The sequence below is a fragment of the Phaseolus vulgaris genome, chromosome 8 (assembly GCF_000499845.2).
Source record: "Phaseolus vulgaris cultivar G19833 chromosome 8, P. vulgaris v2.0, whole genome shotgun sequence".
Classification (NCBI taxonomy): domain Eukaryota; kingdom Viridiplantae; phylum Streptophyta; class Magnoliopsida; order Fabales; family Fabaceae; genus Phaseolus; species Phaseolus vulgaris.
The window spans coordinates 46,999,555-47,022,690 of NC_023752.2; the positions used below are offsets into that span (position 1 = coordinate 46,999,555).

Below are 23,136 nucleotides of genomic sequence, written 5' to 3' on the forward strand. Positions count from 1 at the left end.
CAGCTCAGGCATTCTGTTCTCTTGGCACGTGCACCACTTCAAATGAAGCGAAAGATCTTCTTAGCTCTTGCACGTACTCCAAGTAGGTTGCCATCTGCGGGTCCTTGGCTTGGAACTCGCCAGTTACTTGTCCGGTGACCAACAGCAAATCGCTCTTGGCCATTAGCACTTTCGCCCCCATTTCCTTCGCCAGCAGGATTCCGGCGATCAAAGCCTCATACTCTACTTGATTGTTGCTTGCTTTAAAAGCAAACCTCAATGATTGCTCTATCAACACTCTGTTGGGCCCTTCCAAAATGACCCCAGCCCCGCTGCCCAGCTGGTTGGACGACCCATCAACCGAGAGTACCCAGCGAAAGTCATCCTCGGCGTTCTGTGCCACCTCGGAGGACAACTCGACCACAAAATCTGCGAAGACTTGCCCTTTGATCGATCCCCGGGGTTCATATTTGATGTCGAACTCCGAAAGCTCGACTGCCCACTTCACCATCCTTCCAGCCACATCGGGCTTCTTCAAAACCTTCTGGATTGGCAGATCAGTCATCACCAATACCGTGAAGCTCTGGAAGTAATGGCGCAATCTCCTCGCCGAGAATATAACCGCCAATGCTGCCTTTTTTAGGGCCTGGTACCTTACCTCTGGGCCTTGCAACACCTTGCTAACGAAATATATAGGCCTTTGGATCTGACCCTGATCCTACACTAGCACTGCGCTGATCGCCCTCTCAGTTATGGCAAAGTACAGCCTGAGCGGTGTTACGACTTGGGGCTTGCACAGAACTAGAGGGCTCGCCAAATATTCCTTGAGCTTTACGAAGGCCTCCTCACACTCATTTGTCCAAACAAACCTGTTGTTCCTTTTCAAACATTGGAAGTATGGGTGACCATTCTCTCCGCTTGCCGATACGAATCGGGATAGGGCGGCCATCCGTCCCATGAGTTGCTGCACCTCCTTCACATTGGCAGGGCTCCTCATTGCCAAAATGGTGGCGCACTTCTCGGGGTTAGCCTCGATTCCCCTCTCCGACAGGAGAAACCCCAGAAATTTCCTTGCTTCTACACCAAAAACACACTTTTCAGGATTCAGTTTCAGCTTGTACCTGGCTATCGTGATGAACAACTCTTCCAAGTCGGCGACGTGCTTGTCTTTCTCTAGGGACGTTACGACCATGTTGTCGACGTATGCCTGCACATTCCTTCCGAGCATGGGTGCGAGCACCTTGTCCATCAGCCTTTGGTATGTAGCCCCTGCATTCTTCAATCCGAAGGGCATTACCCTGTAGAAATAGCATGACCTTTCCGTCATGAAGGCGGCATTCTCTTCGTCCATGGGGTGCATTTTGATTTGGTTGTACCCCGAGAAGGCATCCAGAAAACTGAGCAGCTTGCACCCTGATGCGCTGTCTACAAGGACGTCTATGCTTGACAAAGGATAAGAATCCTTTGGGCAAACCTTGTTCAGGTCTGTAAAGTCAACACACATCCGCCATTTTCCGCTGCTCTTCTTGACCAGAACAACATTAGCGAGCCATTCTGGATATTGGATCTCCCTGATGTGGCCCGCTGCAAGGAGTTTCTGTGTCTCTTCCTTGATCGCCTGTCTCTTCTCCTCATTGAACTTTCTTCTTCTTTGGCGGATGGGCCTGATTTGGCGGTCCATTGCTAAACAATGGCACAAGAAATCGGGGTCGATTCCCGGCATATCTGAAGCAGCCCACGCAAACGCATCCAAGTGTCTACTTATCACCTTGGCGATTTGGTCTTGCGTCTTGCTATCCAGGGTTCTTCCCAACTTAAACACCTTACCGCTGATCTCCTTCTCGAGCCATTCCTCTACTGGCTGAGGTTTCCTTTCGCTGGCGATCAGCGCCCTTGCGATACCGGTTTCTCTGGTGGTCTCCGAGCAGTTTCTTTCTTGCTCCCCGCTCTCTGGCCTCGCCTCTACATTCCCCATCGGCACATCGCCCTCGGCGACCACCTCTAACGCTGTATCCGAAACTCGTCGGGATTCGCGCTTCGGCTCCACGCCAGGGGGAGGCGTTGTGGTTACATGGCACACAGACCTCTTGTTCTTAAGGCTGTTTTCGTAACACTTCTTCGCCTCCTTCTGGTCGGAGCAAATAGTGATGATCATGCCCTCCATAGACGACAACTTGACCTTCATGTGCCTTGTCGAAGGCACAACTCCTTTCTGTTGAGCGTTGGCCTTCCCAACAGTATGTTGTACGCTGACGGGGCGTTTACAACAAGATACCTGATCTTCTCCGTTCGTGAGGCCAAGCCGTCAGTGAAGGTCGTCCTCAACTCGATATACCCCCTCACCTCCACTTGGTCTCCGGCAAAACCGTACAAGCAGCCCCCATATGGTCTCAGTTGATCGGGGGGCAGTTGTAACTTCTCAAAAGTCGGCCAAAACATTACATCTGCTGAACTTCCTTGGTCGACCAGCACCCGGTGGACAGTCCTTCCCGCCGTGACAAGCGAGATCACAATAGGGTCGTTGTCGTGAGGCACCACGTCCCTAAGGTCCCCCTTGGTGAACGTGATGTCCATTACCCTATGCGGCTGTACCCTTGCTTGGGCGCGCGATTTGGTTGGGGCCACGTTTCCCCTCTTCTCAGTGACCTCGCTCTCGGCGGCGATGTGAGCCACAGCACGTCGCCGAATTTCAGCAAGACGTGGCGGGGTGGCTTCTGATGAGCGACTCACTAAAAGGCCCAGGTAACACACCCTTTTTGAAGGCGTGCACGAACATCTCTTCGTCCTTTCCTGGCAAACGGACTATCTAAGCTCCGAATCTGTTCAGGAAATCCTTTAGGGACTCCCCTTGGTACTGCCTTATATCAAACAGGTCGTAAGACACCAAAGGTGGCGCCTTGTTCACTATATACTGCTCAACAAACATCTTGGAAAACTGTTGAAAAGTGGTAATGTGGCCAGTAGGTATACTGACGAACCAGTCCAACGCCGTTCCGCTCAAAGTGCTCATGAACACCTTACAGTATACCGCGTCTGAGCCCCCTGAGAGCATCATCTGAGTATGAAACGCTGTGAGATGGGCTTCAGGGTCCTCCACCCCAGTGAAAGACGCTTTCACTACCACAGTGTTAGTCGGGACCACCGAGTCCATGATCTCTTGGGAAAATGGCATAGGAAAGCTGCGCGGTGGGGATGGGGGTGCAGATCTGTCCCCAGCCGCACGCTCCTCCCGCTTCTGAAGGGCTTTGCGCAGCTCTTCGTTGATCCTGTTGAGCTCTTCGTTCCTTGATTGCGAGGCCACCAGCGTCTCGTGCATCCTTTCCTGTTCAGAACGCGATGCAGTCACGTTCTCCTGCAACGTCCTCATCATGTCCATCACTTGTGTCATGGACACAGCATCTTCGTCTGTTGATGGCGCGACTAAACTGGAGCGTGTTGTCCTCATCTTTCCTCAGCAAACTCAGCAACTCAAAGAACTCCAAACAAACGGTGAAAGCTCCAGGGATCGACTGCGATAGGGAGCGGTCGAACAGAAAACACCAAAAACACCAATCACCTTTTATATGGCCCCACGGTGGGCGCCAGATGATCCTGCCGGTTGACCTAGCGCAAGAGCGTTGCCTCGTCACGATCTTCCTCACCAGCTTGACACCACGTGCCCTCCAAGTCCACACCACAGATAGCCTCTCTGAGAACCTGAAAAACACAAGGTGGCGCCTCTGCGGCCGGTGGCACTCCGACGCTCAAGTCAGTGACAAGAACACCCAAAAACTGAGAGAAAATATGCTCTGTAGGACCGTACTAAAGGCACACAACCCTAGCAGAATGAGCCGTAATGAAAAACGTACCTCTGCAAATTCTGTTAAGTTTACCTTTATAGCTAGGTTTCTTCTCTCTCCAGGCCGTTATGCTTTTGGACGCGTTGCTCGCATCCAGCCCTGCACGTGTCGTCATCTGGGCTGGGATAGCAGGTAGCGCCTAGCCCTACACGTGTCATCATCTGAGCTAGGACAACTTGAGCGTCATTTCTCTATTGCACCCAACCCTACACGTGTCATCATCTAGGTTGGAGTAACTGGTAGCATCCAACCCTACACGTGTCGTCATCTGGATTGGGGCAACTTGAACGTTATTTCTGTGTAGTAACCAGCCGCGCAGCTAAGTTCTCTACTCAAGGAGCAAGCTAGCACACAATGCGCTGTGAAGCACCACCTGACAAGGCAAGTATCGGATGCAACAAAGTGCATCATCTCTGCGATATCGCTCGTCGCAAGTGGCACCCTCCTTATTGCTACGCCATGCATGCTCTAGCTGGGGAAACCTTGCCACCAACGAATGTCCACTCTGGGAATCCTGTCGCTGATGAGCAAGGTGTTCCCCCAACCCACTCGACCTTCATGCCCCATGCTGGCGCAACAATCATCTTACTGAACTTATACGCTTGAAATTACTCTTCTGAGCCTCCAACAGCTTTAACTAAGTTTACTGGGAGATCCGGCGATGTGCTTCTTGTGGTGGTGTGTAAACCACCTGATCTCCTAGCATTCCCCGGCGATCTCTCACCATCTGATCTCCTAGCACTCTCATACGGCGACTTTGACGTAACTCTGGTGACCACCGGTTACGCACACTAGAGATCGGAGAACGCCAATTCAGCGATCGGCGACTATGCTCACTTTTGAACCATTCATCTTTTCTAGCCTACGTGTTCTACTGAGCACGCCCCACCCGGGCACACGCAAGACACGTCATCACACCCGATGACCTGGTCGGTACAGTGAGTATTTGTTGTTTCCATGTTGAACTCGCAGTGCCTCCTTGCGTCTTGGATCTCTCATTGACTTCCTCTCCTCTTAGTTGCATTATAAAATGAGACGCGTCTCGCTTTGAATGCTTTGGGAAGTGTGAGGAGGAGGAAGCAATGGTGGTTGTTATTGCCGTTGTACAGTGATGATTGAGGTGAGAGTAGGAGAAGAATATGGAGCGTGCAGAAAAAAGGTTAAAGATGTGTCAAAATTTATTAGCATTTTTTTCTTCGGAGTCGAAATATAAAAGAGAAAAGGAAGGAAGTGGATGTAAGTGGTGAAAACTACTCCTTCGTAAGAAAGTGGATGTAACCGGTGAAAACTACTCCTATGTAACCGCTGAGTAATAATGGAAAATGACAATATACTCAAGAATTTTCAAAATAGCTCACGTTTGGCCACTACTCATGTTTCCCAATATTTATTTCTCTCTCATAAAACAAACACTTCCACTCATTATGCAATTAATTTATCTCTTTCAATTCAAAACGGGTGCTCCATTTATTTCAAATATTTTTTAACTTATTTCTCTCTCATAAAAGAGATACTCCCTCTTATTATGCAATTAATTTTTCAAAATAAATTATCTCTTTCAAATATTTTTAAAAAAATAAGAAATGACGCAATGCTCAAAATAATGAAATAAAATCAAATATTAATCTAAGGATAAAATGGAAAAAAATTTGAGAGCAGTTATAGGGGGAATCCCCTTTATATATAAGTATAGATTATTAATATTATTAATAAAAGTATTATTATTATTATTAACATTATTAATAATATTATTAACATTATTAAAGTTACTATTATTATTAATAAATATTAATATTTTTTTTAATATTACTTAAATTATAATCACTAATATTAATATTACTTATTATCATTATTACTTTTAGTTTTATTAGTGTTATTAATATTATTGTTAACATTATTATTAATATTTTTATTATTTTTGTTATATATATTAATATTATTAAAATCATCATTAATAATATTAATAATATTATTATGAATATTAATATTATTATTATGAATATAGTAATATTATTAATATTATTGTTAATATTATTAATAATATTATTGTTAATATTATTAATAATATTATTTTTAATATTATTATTAGTATTATTATGAACATTATAAATATAATTGGTATGATTATTAAAATTATTATTAGTTATAATTAATAATATTGGTATTATTAATATTATTGATATTATTAATGCTTTTTAATACTTTTTGATATTATTAATATTTTTTAATATTATTAATATTTTTATTTTTATTTATATTAAAATATATTAGTAATGAATAATACTAATAATAATAACATCATTAACAATAATAATCATAAGTATAATCATAATAAGAATACTAATAATCATAATATAATCATTAAATTTGTTTGATGAATGTTCTTTGTTTATTCAAGGGATTTGTGTTTGATTTTCTCTCTAATAATAGTTCATTAATAATATCAATCCTAATACTTAGTGAGTATTATTGTGTAATGTGAAGTTATATTTCTCACGGATAAAAAGTCTATTTCACACAAATAGCTTTTTGCAGAGTTAAGTAGGAACGACCATTTTTATCACAACTCTATTTAAAGAACATTTGTAAAGAAGTAAGGTTGACAAAACTCTTTCAACAAGATACTCTTTAAATGGGCAATTTCTACTGTAATATAAATTGTATAGATTAGGAATAATTGGAGTTATATTTTGGTCAAGTAGTCTACCATATTTGGATTGTATTAGAGTAAAGTAAACTAGGGTATTTAGACTTTGTAGTCTAGAATTGTACAGTCAAACTTGTGAATAGTTAGGATTCTTGGTAGGGTTTAAACCTAATGAATCATAAGAGTAATCTATAGACGCATGAGTCACATTTAACATGTGCAACACATGCAAAATGTGACCTATGTACCTAAATCCACTATATGCACCTGTTTTCTAAGAATACATGGGAAAATTTAATTTGAATTTTTGCATGTGAAAATATCAGCCAAGACCCCTATAAATAACACATTCCACTATTTGTATTCAAATGTATTCTCACCTTTGAATGAGTATGAATTTATTCCAAATTTGTGTCCTCCTTTTGTTCAAGAGTCACCTTAGAAGTCCTCTCTCACAAGACAACTTCATATTGGCTTTTGTTCCTGCCGATTGACTCGATTGTCTTTGTGTGTCTCATGATACTCCCACCTCCGATTCTCTGTGCCTTCATTCGTGCCTTTCTCTCGATCAAACACCCGAAATCACAAAGACAAAGGGTGCCCTAGAGGTCGATTGCACTCCTACTCTCAAGTCAATATCAGGGCTAGGAAACACCAAAACTGTTAAGCGTAAAAGCTCTGTGTAAACTGTGTGTGTGAAGCGGCGCAAGTGAATAGCGTACCTTGTTAGGTTTATTACTACCCTTTATATAGTCTAGGGTTTCCACTGTTTCCACTACCCAAAATAGGCTTTCAGAGGGTGGGCCCTAGCACCGCTATTACCCACTCTTAGGGCAACCTAGCGCGTAAGGCTCCTTAACTAGAGTGCAACCTCTGACGGAATGACCACCTGGGTGCCAACTCGTGCACCAGATCTCTGGGATCACCCGTCCTGGGAGCGCCCTAGCCGTTCATGTGCCATGCATGCAACTCACCCCTGGAACGTGACCCTCTCAGGTCATATCTTTTCCAATGGCTTTTTACTCGTGTTACTCCTGAACGTGTCATCCACACCACATGCAGGGACCCTCGTGACCTAGGCTTCTCCATAACTGATAACTGGTGAGTGGTCTGGGATCCACCTCTTGCGACCCAACTCTGCTATTTGACTTGCTGGTCCAAGGTCAACATATCCTGATGATCGATGTCTGACCTCTCCTCGACACCCTAGGCGTGCCTACTGCGAAGCGCTGCCCCCTGCTGCTCGTGGGACCCAGCTTACATGGCCCCACACCCACTAGCAGTCAACTACGCCCGGGCACTGGTCGGTACAACTTTCCTAGCTTCTCCTTAAAGCACCAATTTTCCAGTCCTCTTAAATCTTCTTCTAACCTTAAACTTTTACCTCCACTCACCATTCCAATCATGGATTCAAGTTCATCATGCAAGCTCATCCATTAGAGTGGTTGGATCCAAAGAATACTCTGGATTAGCTAGGAGTGGTTGCATTCCAAATAATACTCAATCTTAGGCGGGAGTGGTTGAATTTCCAAAGAATACTCTTGTTTACCAAAAGTGGTTGTGTCCAAAGAATACTTGTAGTTTAGCCAAAAATGGTTGAGTCTGAATAATACTTTCCTACTACCATGCAAGATTAGTCTGCATTTGTGGAACCTTGATCATATTGATTAATAACTAGACGTAGTATGGGTTACTAGATGAACCAATATAAAAATACCTTGTATAAATCTCTCTCAACATGTATCTTTTTATATTGCATGTTCCTTATATATGATTAATCAAAGAATGATAGATTTAAGAAAAATTTCTTTAAAAAACATTTCAAATAATGTGTATATCATGTTTAAGTTGAATTTGATGACCTTTCATCATACGCATAACAAACTTGTTTGATAGTGTGTTTGTCTAACGTTAAGCTCTTTCTGTTGATGTCTATCAAATGAAGTTTTGCACAAAGTTTTAGAAAGTCTTAAAATATAATTCCTCCCTACCTTGTGTTTTTGGACTATTTTTACATCTGGAATCAAAGCTTACCACTTAAGAGTTGAGCATATTATCATGTTTAGAAGGAAAATCCACATGACCAACATGGAAAGACACATAATAGTGCTGAGGGAGCATCCCTCATAAGGCCACCAACATTTATATGGGAGAAATACCCATATTGGAAAGATAAATCGAAGATGTAAATCAAGTTTACACATTATTAGCTAAGTTCTATCAAAGTGAACAGAGTTATCATCATAAAATTTCCAGAGGAATACTGAAAGCAGGCCAAGTTTGATCAGATACAATTAAACAACTAAGTCAGGTATACTCTTATTTGTGCTTTGTTTAAAAATGAATATAAAAAGGTTTTCAAGTAGAAAACAACCAAGGAGATTTGGAACTCCTTGAATATCAATTATGAATGAACAAAGATATTCAACTGATAAAAGTTACCACTCTTACTTGTCACTACGAGTCATTCATCATGAAGAATGGTGAATTTGTTGATGATATGTTTAAAAGAAAGAAAATTCTTCTAAACATGCTAAAATATTTAGGTCAAATATTCTACAAGACATAAATCAATCTAAAGTTATTAGACAACAAGTCTAAGGTTTGGAAGAAAAAGACCACAACTATCCAAGAGGCGTGGGATCTGAAAAAGCTCATGTGGGATGAGCTCCTAGGAATCTTCAGAGTGCTAGAGGTGCATCTCCAAGATCGTGACTGGAAAGAGAAATCAACATTGTCTGAAAAAGCTCTTCATGCCCCAAGTTTAAAAGAAACTCAAGGTTCAAAATAAGGAGTTTGTTGAATATATAGGAAGACTAAAAATCATAATCAAATGTTGAACATGTCAATTTGTGTATGATGGTAGAGGCAGAAGATAAGATAATCTCTATCCATAACTTTTCTTTAGAAATCTCATCAGACTCATCATATTTGTTGTTTTGTTGTTTGACGAAGATAATGAAAATTATGTCTTATGAAGATCTTCTCATTAGTTACCACAAGATCTTTGAGTAACATTTGAAGTTAAAACAAAAATTTAAATTTATGGTTTTAGAAAATGAAAAGCTTAAACAAGATTGAGTTGCATCTAATGAAAATATGTCATGCATTGAACAAAGCCATGCATTAGATGCCTTAAAATAAAATAAAAATTGTGGGAAAAGTTACATGCTAAAAGCATGATTTTGAAATATTTCCTCATAGCTCAAAATCCCTAAACCTCATATTTTCATATGCTAAACATGCGTGAAATAAGTTTGGCCTTAGTTATAACATGAAAAGTAAAAAAAATGTTAAAATTGCTTTCTTTTTTTGCAATAGTGGCAAGTAAAATATGATTTTGGGCTTCTATTTTGGTTTATATTTGCTTAGGGTTTTCTCAAATTTAGCTAGGGTTTTAATTAGGCTTCTAATGATCCAAAAGAAACCTTATGCTAGTCATATAAGGGAAGGGTGCATTCTAACTTGGACAACAAGTTAGGGTTTTGTAGGTTACCTTCCAAGTTTCACTTATGTGGAAGGCGTGACTAGACCCAAGCTCCAAGTTTCAACTTGCATCTTCCCTCACACTTTTCCCTATGTGGATGACCAAGCCTCCTATAAATAAAACTGCTTTTGTCTTGTATTTTTTTAACTTGGAATTAGTACTAAAATGCTATCCATTTTTTTCCATTCCATTTGTTGCTAAGTTCTCCCTAGGTTACTCTCCTTCAAGACTTAGCCTAAACTCTTTCCAAGTGAGTTGGCCTCACCTCACCTCTCACTCTAAAAATTTCTTCTATTCAACAACGAAATTCTAATGTTTCCACAAACACATTTTTCCAATCTTCATCCAAAAAGATAAATAAAAAAGAAGACTAGAAGAATAGGTTTCTATCAATTAAGCTTCCTCTTCTAGTTTGCTAGATGAACGCAATAGTGCTCTTACAAAGCTATTAGGCATAAAGAAAATTTGGTAGCATTTTAGCAATAGCAAATTATCGCTCAAGATTATCATTCTTCTCTTCAAAGGATAACGATATATTGGCGTTGAAGAAAATAATCATTGTAAATCTTTGCTTTTTGTTGAGTAACTTCAAACATACTTGAATGTTCCTTGGGTCTAGGATTCTTACACGTAGAATATGTATTAAATGCGCTCCATGCATGCATTAAATCATCTTATTTTCTTTAAGAAACATCCTTATAGTTGGATTTAATTCTCTCTTTTTGAATAAAGTGCCTTTACCTATAATTGTATTAAGCATAGAGTCTTACAAAGCAGATGAACTTTTATACGGTTGACAAAGTAAGCATAAGTGTCATATTTCCGTACTATTTCATATTAAAAGATAGGCACTTATGAATTTTTATTGATAAAATAACTGTAATTCAACCCCCTTTAAACTTTTTTACATATTTTGTGATTATAAGAGGATTGAGAACGATTTATTCCCAAATTTGTGTTAATTTCAAGATTCTAAGGGAAGATGGAGATGAAAGGGTTAAAGGAGAATGGACAAGATGAAAAGGGAAAGTAAGAACATTGAAAACACGCTCAAAACTCACCCAAACTCACCGAAGCAAGATCACTCTAGAGAAACTCGCCCAAGACTCATCCAAGGCTCGCCTAAGCGAATTCACTCTAGTGAAGTTGGGTTTTTTCTCGTTAAACTCGCTTAAGTGAGATGTCACTTAGCACAAGCCCAACTAGGCTAAATAGAAGGTGTGAGGCATAACCCTAGACATCATTAGGAGAATAGAGAGATGTAGAAAACCGTATAGGAGGCAACGGTCAAGGAGAAATATCCTGGATCTTCTTTTCTTGCTTTCCATGCTTGTAATGGCCAACATGAGTGGCTAATTCTTCTCTTTGCGATTGGGAGTAATCTATTCAAACTCTTATATATTGACGTGATATTTATCTATAATATTTTAGTTATTGATTGATGATTGGTATTATTACTTTATTCTCAAAGCTTGAATTATTCATGATTTTGATCCTTAGATTTGTTTGGAAAGTACTTCTAAGCATTTGACCTAAATGATAATGCTTAACATATTTGAATGCTATGAATAGATTTGAAATGTTAATTTCTTTATAACATTTATTCATAATGATAAAGAATTTTTATAAATATGCGAGAAATCGATATTAGGAGACTCTTTTAATAATTTTGTATAAGAGGAATTGATATGAATGATTTTTATATGTGCATCAATATCAATCAAGAATGAATATTATAACCTTTTGAAAAGATACAAAAGAGTGAGAAGGAAGAACCCCAATCTCAATTTTCTCAATTAACTCATACACATATTTTAATTTGCTTTATTTAATTTCTTGCAAACTCATCATATAGACAAATTTCCAACAAAATTTTACAAAATGTCTTATATTTAGTGAATATTATAGTTAAGAATTTAACTGTTCCTCGTGGTTTCGATATTCATCCTTATGGACAAATTATTATTTCTGACACGATACACTTGTCGTAAAATAGTCATCAAAGCATTAGGGAGTTATTGAAAAAAGACGTTTTAGCTTATTTACCAAGAGATTGTTGATATGACATATGTTTTTTCGAATCTTCTTGGTCAAACGTAGGAGACAATCATTCCCAGCAACATAAAATAAGCATACAAATATTCGTAAAGTACTATGTTAGCTTAATATTATGCATTTATAATTTGAGCAAACACATTGCTTATTATACATAATACAAGATTGCACATTGTTGTATCGTTTGATTGACGAAACACTTATGTCTTACATGATATGTTGAACAAAAACTTTCGTCTTAAAGATGAAGCACAACCATGTTTTACATTTTTTTTGTTAACACTTAATCAAAATTATAGGTGTTGGGATTTTCTCTAACATTGACGGAGGTAAGGTAACCTTCATAAGGATAGACTGATGAGAGACTTTTAGATCTAGAAGAGTTTCTTTTGTGTAGATATACATGTCAAATTCAACAGACACAACAAAGTTATCAAATGTTGTCAAAAGATCAGATGCAAAGAAAACATACACTACAATGATTTCAAATTTATATTGTTATTGATTTCATTAAATCAAATTTAGATATGATAGATTTTTACTTATACCACTTGACTAATGATGTGATCATAAGTGTAGTATTAATATATATGTTGATTTTGTGCAGTTAAAAACTATTAGATGATACTCATCAGATACAACAAGTACACTTCTATACAAGAGAAGATAATCATCAAACTCACGGGAAGAAGATAGTTTCAGCTTAAGGGTTCATCCTTTTGTCTAAGATCATATTTCGATGGTCCTTAAGGGTGAGATAAGATATAAAGTTTAAAAGTTGCTAGAAAGATAAAGTTTGAGGGAGAGTGAAGTAAAGTTAAGAGGATAAGAAATAGAAAAGCTTGTTACCCCTTTGTTGATGATGCCTAAAAGGGAGAAGATGATAACATGAGAAGAAATCCAAGAAAGAGATGCATTAAGCTAAGGGGAGCTCAATTAAAGATTCCATAGAACTTAATAAACAATGTATGTTTAAGGGGAGCAAACAAGAAGAATACAAAAATGAAGGCTATTATTTCCTTTGTTTCTTCTACTCATACTCCTTTTTATATTTTTTGAATATTTGCTTATGAAAACTTGATTTGATTAAAATGATTTTTGAAAATTATATGTTTAAACATTTTTGTTTTACACACCATAAAAAAAGGGCAATGACTAAATGAAATCAAATTTCAAGAGATCCTTTTGTTTGGTTTTGATTTTGTTATTAAACAACAAAGTGTAAAATAGATATTTATAGACATCAAGTCTCATCAGGCTTAAGTGTCTTGTTTAGCTTTACAAACATAAGTTACTTATTTAGTCTAACAAACCCAAGTAGTATGGTTGAACAAACACAAGTAATATGGCTAAAGAAACACAAGTGATTTTCTTATGTTATTCATCTGATAAATTTTTTCTTAGATAGACTTCCTCTTATAAACCTTGAGCATTTCTGGACTTATAAATGATTCTTCTATATATAAGATTTTTTTGTCTCTTTGTTTCACTCAAAGTATCTCACAATATTTTTTCATGATCAAGATCTCTTGAAGAATCTGCTTAAAGTTGATCCACATAAACAGGTTTTCTGAAAAGGAGAGATGCTAGTGCTGCAGAGTCAATCGGTTGTGTCAGACCTTGCACTTTATGCTAAAGAGTAAAGAATTCGCCTACCTAGTCATGATGAATCATGCAGTGTTTCATAGATATTTCTTAAAGAAACCACATGCATTTAATTTTGCATGAAGAGAATTTAATACGTTTACATGCTTGAATGTGGTTAGACGATAATCAACAAAGATGAAAGACTCATGAACCTCACAACGACTCCAAAAGGATTTACAACAAATCTTTGCTTCTCAATTCTATTTAAAGAATAACTTTTTGAAGAGGGGAGGCTGAAGAAACTCTTTCAAGAAGAATGAGAACAAGCTATTGTAACCTTAACCAATCCTTAGCCTTGTAAGGAAGAATATTTTTCATGTTCGAGAGCAACGTAAAAGAGTGAACATAATCTTTTACTTGTCTAGGACGTTAACTACTTTTAGTTAACAACCTATTAATAATTTTGATCACACTCTTTGTAATGAAAGTGTTTTAGTCAAGAGTGGTTGAGTTCCAAATAAGACACAATCTTAGTCAGGAGTGACTGTGTTATGAGCAATACTCAAGTTTAGCTAGGAGTTGTTGGGTCCAAAAAGAATATTCAGGTTTTGTGAGGAGCGATCACATTTCAAATAATACTCGATCTTAGCCAAGAGTGACTATACAAAGAACACTTGGTTTTAGCTAGGAATGACTATATCCAAATAATACTTTTAGTTTAGTCAGAAGAGGTTGGATCCAAATAATATGTGCCTTGTACCTTGCAATATTAATCTACATTAGTGGAACCTTGATCAAGAACTAGATGTAATTTGGGCTATCAAACAACCAATATAAAAATACCTTATATAAATCCCTCTCAACCCTTATCTTTTTATATTTCATGTTATTTATCTATGATTAATCTAAGAAAGAAATATTTGTGGAAATGTCCTTTAAAAAAATTTAGATAGTTTGTTTGTTTTGTAGAAGTTGTGTTTGTTTTGTAGAAGTTGTGTTTGATAGTAAATTTGTCCAACACTAATCTTTGTTTGTTCATGTTTATCAAACGAAGCTTGTCAAAATGAAACAATTCAACCCTCCCTTTGTGTGTTTTTGGACTATTTTCACAAGTATGATTGTTATAGTCATTACAAACCAAAATACAAAAGGGTATGTTAACTTAAATAATAAATATAAATCTATAAACCATATATCACAATCCAACTTAAACATTATATTCACAACTTACCATTAAGATATAAAAATACTACACAACCATATTTCTCTTAAAGTAAGCATTTAAAACACTTAAAACCTTGTTCTTTACATAGAGGGATATCACTTGAATGGTATTCCTACAATAAAGAGAGAGTCAACAAAATATCTTCCTTTTTCAACGTGAAATCATTAGTTAAGTAACATGTTCCATTATTTGAGCAACTCGTAATTTACTACAAATTATCTCCCCCTTGAGTGATCATTCATTCTTGAGTGACTCAATTTTTAGAGGATAAAAAATTGTCTTGGTTGCTTCCTCTCTCAAATAATAAATTATGGCTTGAATGATGAGGTATGGACACTTAAGCAATAGTATTTTGTTATTACGTCACTACTTGAGCCTCAATCAAGGGTCATATTATTACTTGAATGACATACTTGATCATATAAACTAAGTTTGATTTCTAATTAAGCCAACACATGTTTTTCTTTACTTCTAACCATCCCACCTTAATAAAAATAAAAATATTTTTGTCTCAATTCAATTGGCTTCAAACAATCAATTCTCTCGATAACAAAACATTCAATTTTGATAATAACAATTCACTTAAACAATTATAACTATAATGTTAAAGAACTATATAAGCCCATTTTATTTATTATTGGAGTCCAATGTGAGTAAAAGTCTTATGTGAGTAAAAGTCTTACATTGAATAGAAATAAACAAGATGAATAAGAAGACAAAATTATTACTTTTAAGATTTTGAGTTGAATATGATTTCTTTCATATAAAATTTCAACTTCCACAATTTAACAATCCAAACCTCAAAAATTTATATATATATCTTTATCCATAAGAAAACAAAAGTAAAACTTGATTAAGATTTTTAAAAAAAATGTATATATTATAATATGATAAAACAATACAATCTGATAAACTTAATCTTAATTATCTTTAAGAGACGAAGTCAAATATAAAAAGAATAATTAGTAGTTTTCTTGTAATTTTGGAATGAAATCAATTAAATAAATTTTAAAGATTTCAATTTTAAATAACTAAAGAAAGAATCACTTTTTTTTTCTATCAATAACCTTTTTAAACTATATATTCATTCTTCATTTGTTTTTAAACTCTAAACTTATAAAAATATATCTTAGTTGGTTGAATATGGTACATGAATTAATATGAATTTCTTAACATGTGTTAATTTGTTATATTCTAAAAGTATACCGAGTTCAATTTCTTAAGTCTAAATCCATAAAATAGATTAAGACATAAATACTCTTATAAAATTCGTTAAGTTGTGTAAAACGAAAAAGACATGCATTGCTATCATAATAAATATCCACACGTTTTTTAGGCGATATCATAACAGAATTTTAGAGTTCTTACTACAAAAGATAAAAGTAGCATTTTTCATGCTTTATGCCATATGGTAAAAATAGAGTATTAGTACATAAAATAAAAATAATTTATATATTTTGTTTATAAAATTAAAGAACTGATTTATCACAAAAATAACATTTATTTTTTTATCAATAATTATGTTTTTTTTTCTTGTCACATATTTTTTTTAATCCATTAAATCATATACTAATCTCAATCATAATTTCTTTTTATCGAAAAAAAAAGAAGTCACAATTGATCCAACGAGTTTTCACACATGAAAAAAATAAACAAATATCATATTCTTATCATATATAGTTTCTACAACCTTCAAGAACAATATGTCTAATCAATACATCAATTTATTACATAATTAAATTAATATATTAGTTTTAAAAACCCTAATTTCAATTCAATAAGTTATAATTAATGTTTTTAAAATTATTTGCACTAATTTATAAATTAGAAAGGTATACTAGAATAATTTAAAAAAAAAACACTCAAAACATAAAGAAAAAAGAGACATAAAAGGTGAGAGAAAAGGAGTGAAAGAAAAAAAAAGTTTAGAAGAGAAAAGGGAACATGATGGAGGGAAATGGAAAGTGAAAAAGAAAATATTATTAACATTTATTAATAGAAAAGCACGTTATTAGTGAAGTAAAACAAGGATGGGACTAGTGATAGTGAAGGTCCTATTTGGAAAGATTGTCCTCAAACTAGAGGACATGCTTTTGTGTGAAGGAGGTTCATATGATTTGCTAGGCCACACGTACTTTGATTCATCCAATGCATGCTAAAGATATATCTCTTTGGCAGCTTGTGACCATAACCTAAAGCTTACGTGCAGCTTCTTAAGTATGCCCAGCCACTACTTCTTCATTCATTCCATAGTGAAAATAAATTATCATTATTAGTTAATATATGTGGTTGGGTAGTCACTAGTGAACAGTGAGGGTTTTTTTTTATAAGTGTGGATAACTTTTTTTTCTTTTATTATTTAAATATGATTTTTTTTTTAAAACTCGAAAATTGTATTAAGATGATACTTAAACTGATTAAAAAAAAACTGTATCAAATTGTAATTTTTTTTAAAAAACCTCATTTTGACAATAAAAAGAAAAAATTATTCAAATTTCATCAGAAATTCCAATAGAGATGCTTCATACGTAACTTTGCATTATTAAGAGAATAAAACTATGATAGATAAGAGTCATAGGAGACAAGGTAGTAGTTACATCCATTACCCACCCATATATGTCAAAGAAGGCTAGGTTATTTTCTTCATGTGGTGGGTATAATCTAACAAATCCATATTAAGTTTTCTTGAGTTAAAACATGAAAAAAAGAGTTACGAAAATTTCTATATTTAATGATAAAATTATAATATAAAATTAAATAAAAATTTCACTTTAGATTATTAATTTTGTAAAATTGAATTATACTTTAAATTTATATTTTAAGATTATTTACCATTGAGTTTTATGTATTTCCAAACTCATCTTCTAAAGAGATGTTACAATGTTAGTGGGATATGAGATATGCATGAGTGAGTCTATGTTTATGAAAAAAAAAAAGTAACTATATTGCTACATATTTATAATTGATTATGTATGTAGATGTAATGTAGATAGTTTTTTTCTCACTACTAATTGATATCACTTAATTTAATTTGTAGGCCTTTCTTTTGGTGAACCCAAAATATCTAATAAGAATCAAAACTAATTCTTTTGAAATGCTAATATATTTTTAGAAGAGTTAAAACCAACATTATTTTACTCCTTCCTTTTTTTTTAAATGTATTGGAAGTTATTTTAATTTAAAATTGGCTTGGTTCTAGGGGACAAAAGGCAGGCTTCCTCAGGCCCAACTTGCCTAATGTTTCTCCGAATAGACCAACACCACTCCAACGTAATATGAAAATTATTTCTAGAAATTTAATTTTGAATTTCAGAAAAATTAATTAAAGAGGGAATATTTAATATACTTTGTAAAATTTTCACAGAGGTGTTTAAAAGTTATTTCTAAACTTTAATTTTAAGAATGTATTAAATTCACATTTTAAATTTAAATTTCATAAGAAACAATGACATTCTTATTTAAATAGGTAACTTTCAAATAATAATTAAAAACCCAAGATGGTACAATTACTAAAAAAATGTAAAAGTGAAAGGAAACTATTGAAGAATAAAGAAAAATGTGCTCAAAAGAGTGTATTTCTAATATCATATAAAAAAATATTTCATCTTCTTTAAATGGACTGTCTTTAAGAAACTCAATTACGAATAAATTAGTGTATTAGTGATATTTCTCTAAAAAAATATTCCATCTACTTTAATAAAACTGAGCTAAAGAAACCAAATTACAAATTGACTTATAAATATAAAGAGTCAACTATAATTGAAAAAATAGAAGCTTATTATTTAAATTTTTTAAATAGTTGAAGCAATCTAAATACTAACTTATTCTGAAATTTGTGTTTTCATATTAGTCAAGAAAAAGAAAGTGATTTCATAATTCATTTAATTTTATTTCTCTTTGGTATGCTCTATTGAAAACTGCCCTTGCACAACTATCTCTAGAAGCATTGTGCAAAGGGTCAAAGGAACAAAAGAGGCCCATGTTACATAATTCCAAGTATACTATAGTAGTACTAATCATCTTACATATATCTTCCCTCACCCAAAAACAAGAATGAGAGGTATGTATGCCAAACCTAAACTAAAGCACTCCAAACAGCTCCATCCCCTTCACCACACTTTGAGTGCACATATTTGATCTTCTCCACTGACTTGCAGATTCCACTACAGCTCCAGTCAAAGGATGCAGCACATATGTTACCTGCTTCTGCCTTCCACTCACAGTCTACACAAACCTTTGGTTAGGAATGTCATGGAAAGACACCAAGGTGTCATAGTTCTAAGAATTTTAGTATGCCATACCTGGAGGAGTTCCACAGCACATGCTGCGGTCATCTATGTGCTCAACTTCTAGACCTATGAACCATGCTCCAAGTGACACATCTTCATTGGCATATTTGTGCAATATTGGCCTGCAAGCACAATTAGGATCATCCTTTAAACTTGGACTGATCCATGAACTAGAATAGAAAACTCTTTTAACTAACTCAATATTTTATTTTTTATAAAGTCTAGAATAGATGTTAACTCACATTGGAAAATGTTTGAAGTATATGGTGAATCTAGTGAGAGTGTCAAAGGTGAAAAAAGTTAATCTTAAACACAACCATGCATAAATAGTCATTTTTTGTTAAATCTATCACTGCTTGTCCATGTTGTATAGTCAAGATTAACCCCTAGCTTGGTGTTGCATGAAAAACCGTATCCATACTGGTTAATGGAAATGTAGGTGGCTAGATCCTTAGAGATTGCATATATCTGTCCAGTTGCATGTCGGAAGTATTTGTTACCCTCTTCTCCAAACTTCCAAAACTCAGGTTCATGATACTTCACATCCCTAAAAAAAGAAAACAAGATCAGATAACAGAAAGCCACAATAAGGAGAATTGAAAGGAAATGGCCTCATTCTAAAATATAAGTCCAGTGGAATTACTTTCGTGAAAGAACAGGTCCAGATTTCATACATCCGATGTAGACCCTGGGTTTTGAACGATGATGAGTAAGGGTTGTAGCAAGTACACCTACATGGCAGCAGTTGTTAGTACAACTTGCTTGGAAACACAAGAAAAATTTCAAGAGTATTGAGACAGCATATACCTAAATTGACATGGACATCATCATCCACTTTGACATAGAAATCAGCATCCCATTTTGCAACTGCAGTAGAAAAGAAAACTTTTGTCTTTGCAGACAATTCATGATACCCTTCAACATGTTCCTACAAAATGAATAAACAATATCATAATCCTGATAGATTGTCAGGATTTATCTCACAGAAACAGTTCCAACGATACGAGTTACCAGGCGAAGGAAATCTTTGTGCTGGGCTTCTTCTGAATCAATAGCTCGATCAAGAATGCTGTTTGAAGTTGCACTGCGATAACCATGACAATATCATTCATGTCAGTTCCATTAAGAGTAACTGTGCGTCCCTTTTAAACATGTATCTAATTTCAATCAGAGAAATAATAAGAACATTTCTATGGTAACTTCGGAATTTACTCTCGTGTGTGTATTTTCTATTTTTCTTGCCAAAGTATGCTATAAATAACTCCTTATATCTAGTCGATGCGGCTCCAATAAAATTGAAAACTCTTCTGTCTTTTAAAGAGTTGTCTTGGATTAAACAAAAAGATATTTGTCTCTCCACAATATTAACAACTAAAACCTCATAAGACAAACCATATCACAACTTGCCTTGTATTGTGAAGATTTTTCTAACTTCTAAGATTTCCAAGGAAAACTCTTGACATTGTATTCTAAGTATAAAATTGAGGAAGGATGTGCTCAGAATCAAGATATTAAGATGACAAGGGGCAAAAATGGAAACCCAGATTCAGTTACTTAGCGTGCGGATCATTGTAATAATGCAAAGAATTACACCATTACACTCTGAACCCATTATATACACACAAATATTCCATATACTCTGGCAACGAGATCAACACCGAGGAGAAATTTCATGAAAACTATAGTGCTACAGAGATTCTCAATTCTAGCTTACTTTTGCGAAATGATTTCCAATTAACACAAGATTTTGATATCACGATCCCTAACATTACTGAATGTTAATAGTAATGAAAATGAACATACGCAAAGACAATATGCAATCAAACTTCAAAGGAAAGGTTATCTTCAAAGAGATATGACGTCAAGAATCTTCGATGAGCTTGATCATTTACAATAATGGGATACAAGTAGACATCTCATCTCAACGTGAGCTTGATGATAAAGTAAAGGATTACAGAAGATTCTGCTACAATTTGTAATTGTCAACGGTAGCTCTTTTACAAGGTAAGGGTTAAAAATGAAGTTCTACGTGACAAATTTTGTGGCTCATTTCACGATCTAGCGCCAGATAAGGGTGTAATGGAGATAACTTTGTTACATAAAACAGGAAAAATCCTTCAGTGCTATCAAATCAACAAACAGTAAATAAATGTGTTTCACTGAACAAAGGAAACTTCAAATGACTTCACATTTTATGGAATTATGGATAAAGCCATTAATTCATTTGCTGACCTTAGTTACTTTAGACATTACTGTAACTCTCCCCTTGACTCACACCATACTTTATTTTGATGATAATTTCACCTTACTAGCCAATCAGAATCTTACAAGAAATAACCTGTGACCAATCATGAATCTGATGACAATTCCCTTCTCTTGTTCCAATTGAAGAAGCTGTTCCCCTGATCAAAAGGAGAAACCAAAACCACAACTTGTCAGAAATTAGTGCATCACCATTTAGATTAGATTAAAACAATTTCCATTTAAAACATAAGATACCTTGAGGCATCCAGGTCTCTCTAACCGAATCACGCCGCTTCCTGCTACTGAAAGCAGTGTTTATGCCAATCACTAGAAACACCTTCTTCTTTGGAGAGCCTTCAGTGGAGGATCTTGAGGCCAAGGTTTTACTTGAACCATCCGAGATCTCAGATTCTCTGGTACTCCTTGCTATTGCTTGCTCCATCTGACGTATGGAAACTTGCTTGTCTAGAGATCTGACACCCCTAAAAAAAAAAAGCAAACACCAATCATTCAACAAACACTTCAATTGCAACTTGCAAATGGAAACAAATCTAACAAAAACTAAAAACATGTTTCTCTTAATACTCACTGAATGGCCTCATGGGTTTTGTACACTTCACTCATTACATCCTTATCCTGCACACGTTGCGTGTGGCACATTCAAAACACCCCCACAAATTTAAAAAACATAGAACATAATTAAGAAAAACATGTGCAGATGGAACTGAAGAAATCACTGGAAGTGAAGAAAAAAAAAAAAAAACATGCCTTTTTAGTGGCACAATCCCCTGACACCACCTGCAGTTCTTGCTCGCGTCGATGATTTGACAGAAGCACCCCATTAGACTGAAGTGGCTCCCTCATCCTGCAAAGTTAATAACGTTGTTGTTGTTCAGTTCAGTCATTAACATGCGCTATAAAAAATTGCACATTCAAAACACACAGACCCAAGTTTCGAACTTTAGTTTCCGTACAACAAAATAAAACAAAGGAAGTAAACAGCAGAGAAGAATCGTAAAAAAATTGTGAAAGAGAGAAGTTAAGGAGATCAATATATAGTTACCTGGTTGTTATGAACATTCCAAGAATGAAGGAAAATACAGAGAAAATTGGAACCCATTTTGCAGGGATCCTGGTAGAACCACGAGTCTTCATATTGGTCTTCTGTGTCTCTGTATGTCTGAGTACTACAACTTCGAATGCACTCTTGTTGGTATTTATGAGAATTCATTAGTAACAAACAAATGAGAATAACATTAATCAACTATTTGAAATTTGAATGCAGCAAAATGGTAATACTTTATAAATAAACAATAGTTTAAATAATATTTTATGAAAATGTTAGAACTTCAGAAGAAATAGTTATCATTTTTAAAATCTTTTTTTTTTTCACTCCTCTCTCATTAAAGTTGTCTATTAATTCTATCTTTTTTAATCTCCTCTTGTAGTTTCACCAAATTTACCATAATATGCATAGTTTAAGCCTACAAGGTAATTCTCACTTAGTTTTTTAGTAATCATGTAATTTACTCTTCATCTACAATTCTTTTTATAACCAATGCAGTTTAAGATTATTTTTTTTATACAAAACACGAATAAAAGATATTGTATTACATAATAAAATTAAATTAAATTAAATTTATGAAAAATAAATAAAAAATAGATTTGATTAGTACTTATTATATAAACTCGTTTAAATGAAATGACTTATTTAAATAATAAAATAGAACCTTTAAAAAATTTAATTATTAAAAATATAAAATTATAATCATATAATAATATGC

The 23,136-nt window shown here is 35.1% G+C and overlaps 1 protein-coding gene across 3 annotated transcripts; it reads right to left on the reverse strand.

Annotated features, from left to right (window-relative positions):
- Positions 1-18,684: 18,684 nt before the first annotated feature.
- On the reverse strand, positions 18,685-22,558 carry LOC137826557 (beta-1,3-galactosyltransferase 7-like). Of its 3 annotated transcripts, none has more exons than XR_011083534.1 (11): positions 22,416-22,558; positions 22,121-22,217; positions 21,942-21,988; positions 21,608-21,834; positions 21,447-21,510; positions 20,120-20,192; positions 19,916-20,036; positions 19,752-19,839; positions 19,351-19,655; positions 19,121-19,230; positions 18,685-19,043 (listed from the first exon to the last, which is right to left on the reverse strand). XR_011083534.1 is itself a non-coding variant. In XM_068632559.1 (11 exons), exons 1-11 carry the CDS (start codon positions 22,505-22,507, stop codon positions 18,895-18,897), a joined length of 1,185 nt encoding a protein of 394 aa, XP_068488660.1. In that variant the 5' UTR covers positions 22,508-22,558; the 3' UTR covers positions 18,685-18,894. The 3 variants fall into 3 exon arrangements, 2 of the variants coding, with proteins under 2 accessions (XP_068488660.1, XP_068488659.1); XM_068632559.1 differs by having other exon boundaries at positions 19,530-19,655; positions 21,608-21,825; XM_068632558.1 differs by having other exon boundaries at positions 19,530-19,655.
- Between the last annotated feature and the right edge of the window lie 578 nt (positions 22,559-23,136).

What these genes read in the sequence shown, in the direction of transcription:
- LOC137826557 (XM_068632558.1), bottom strand. Translation starts at nt 22,507, where the DNA reads ATGAAGACTCGTGGTTCTACCAGGATCCCTGCAAAATGGGTTCCAATT. An exon ending in GGGATTGTGCCACTAAAAAG is followed by an intron (nt 21,989 to 22,120) that starts GCATGTTTTTTT and finishes CAACGTGTGCAG; the next exon opens with GATAAGGATGTAATGAGTGA. An exon ending in ACCTACATTTCCATTAACCA is followed by an intron (nt 19,231 to 19,529) that starts GTATGGATACGG and finishes TTGTGCTTGCAG; the next exon opens with GCCAATATTGCACAAATATG.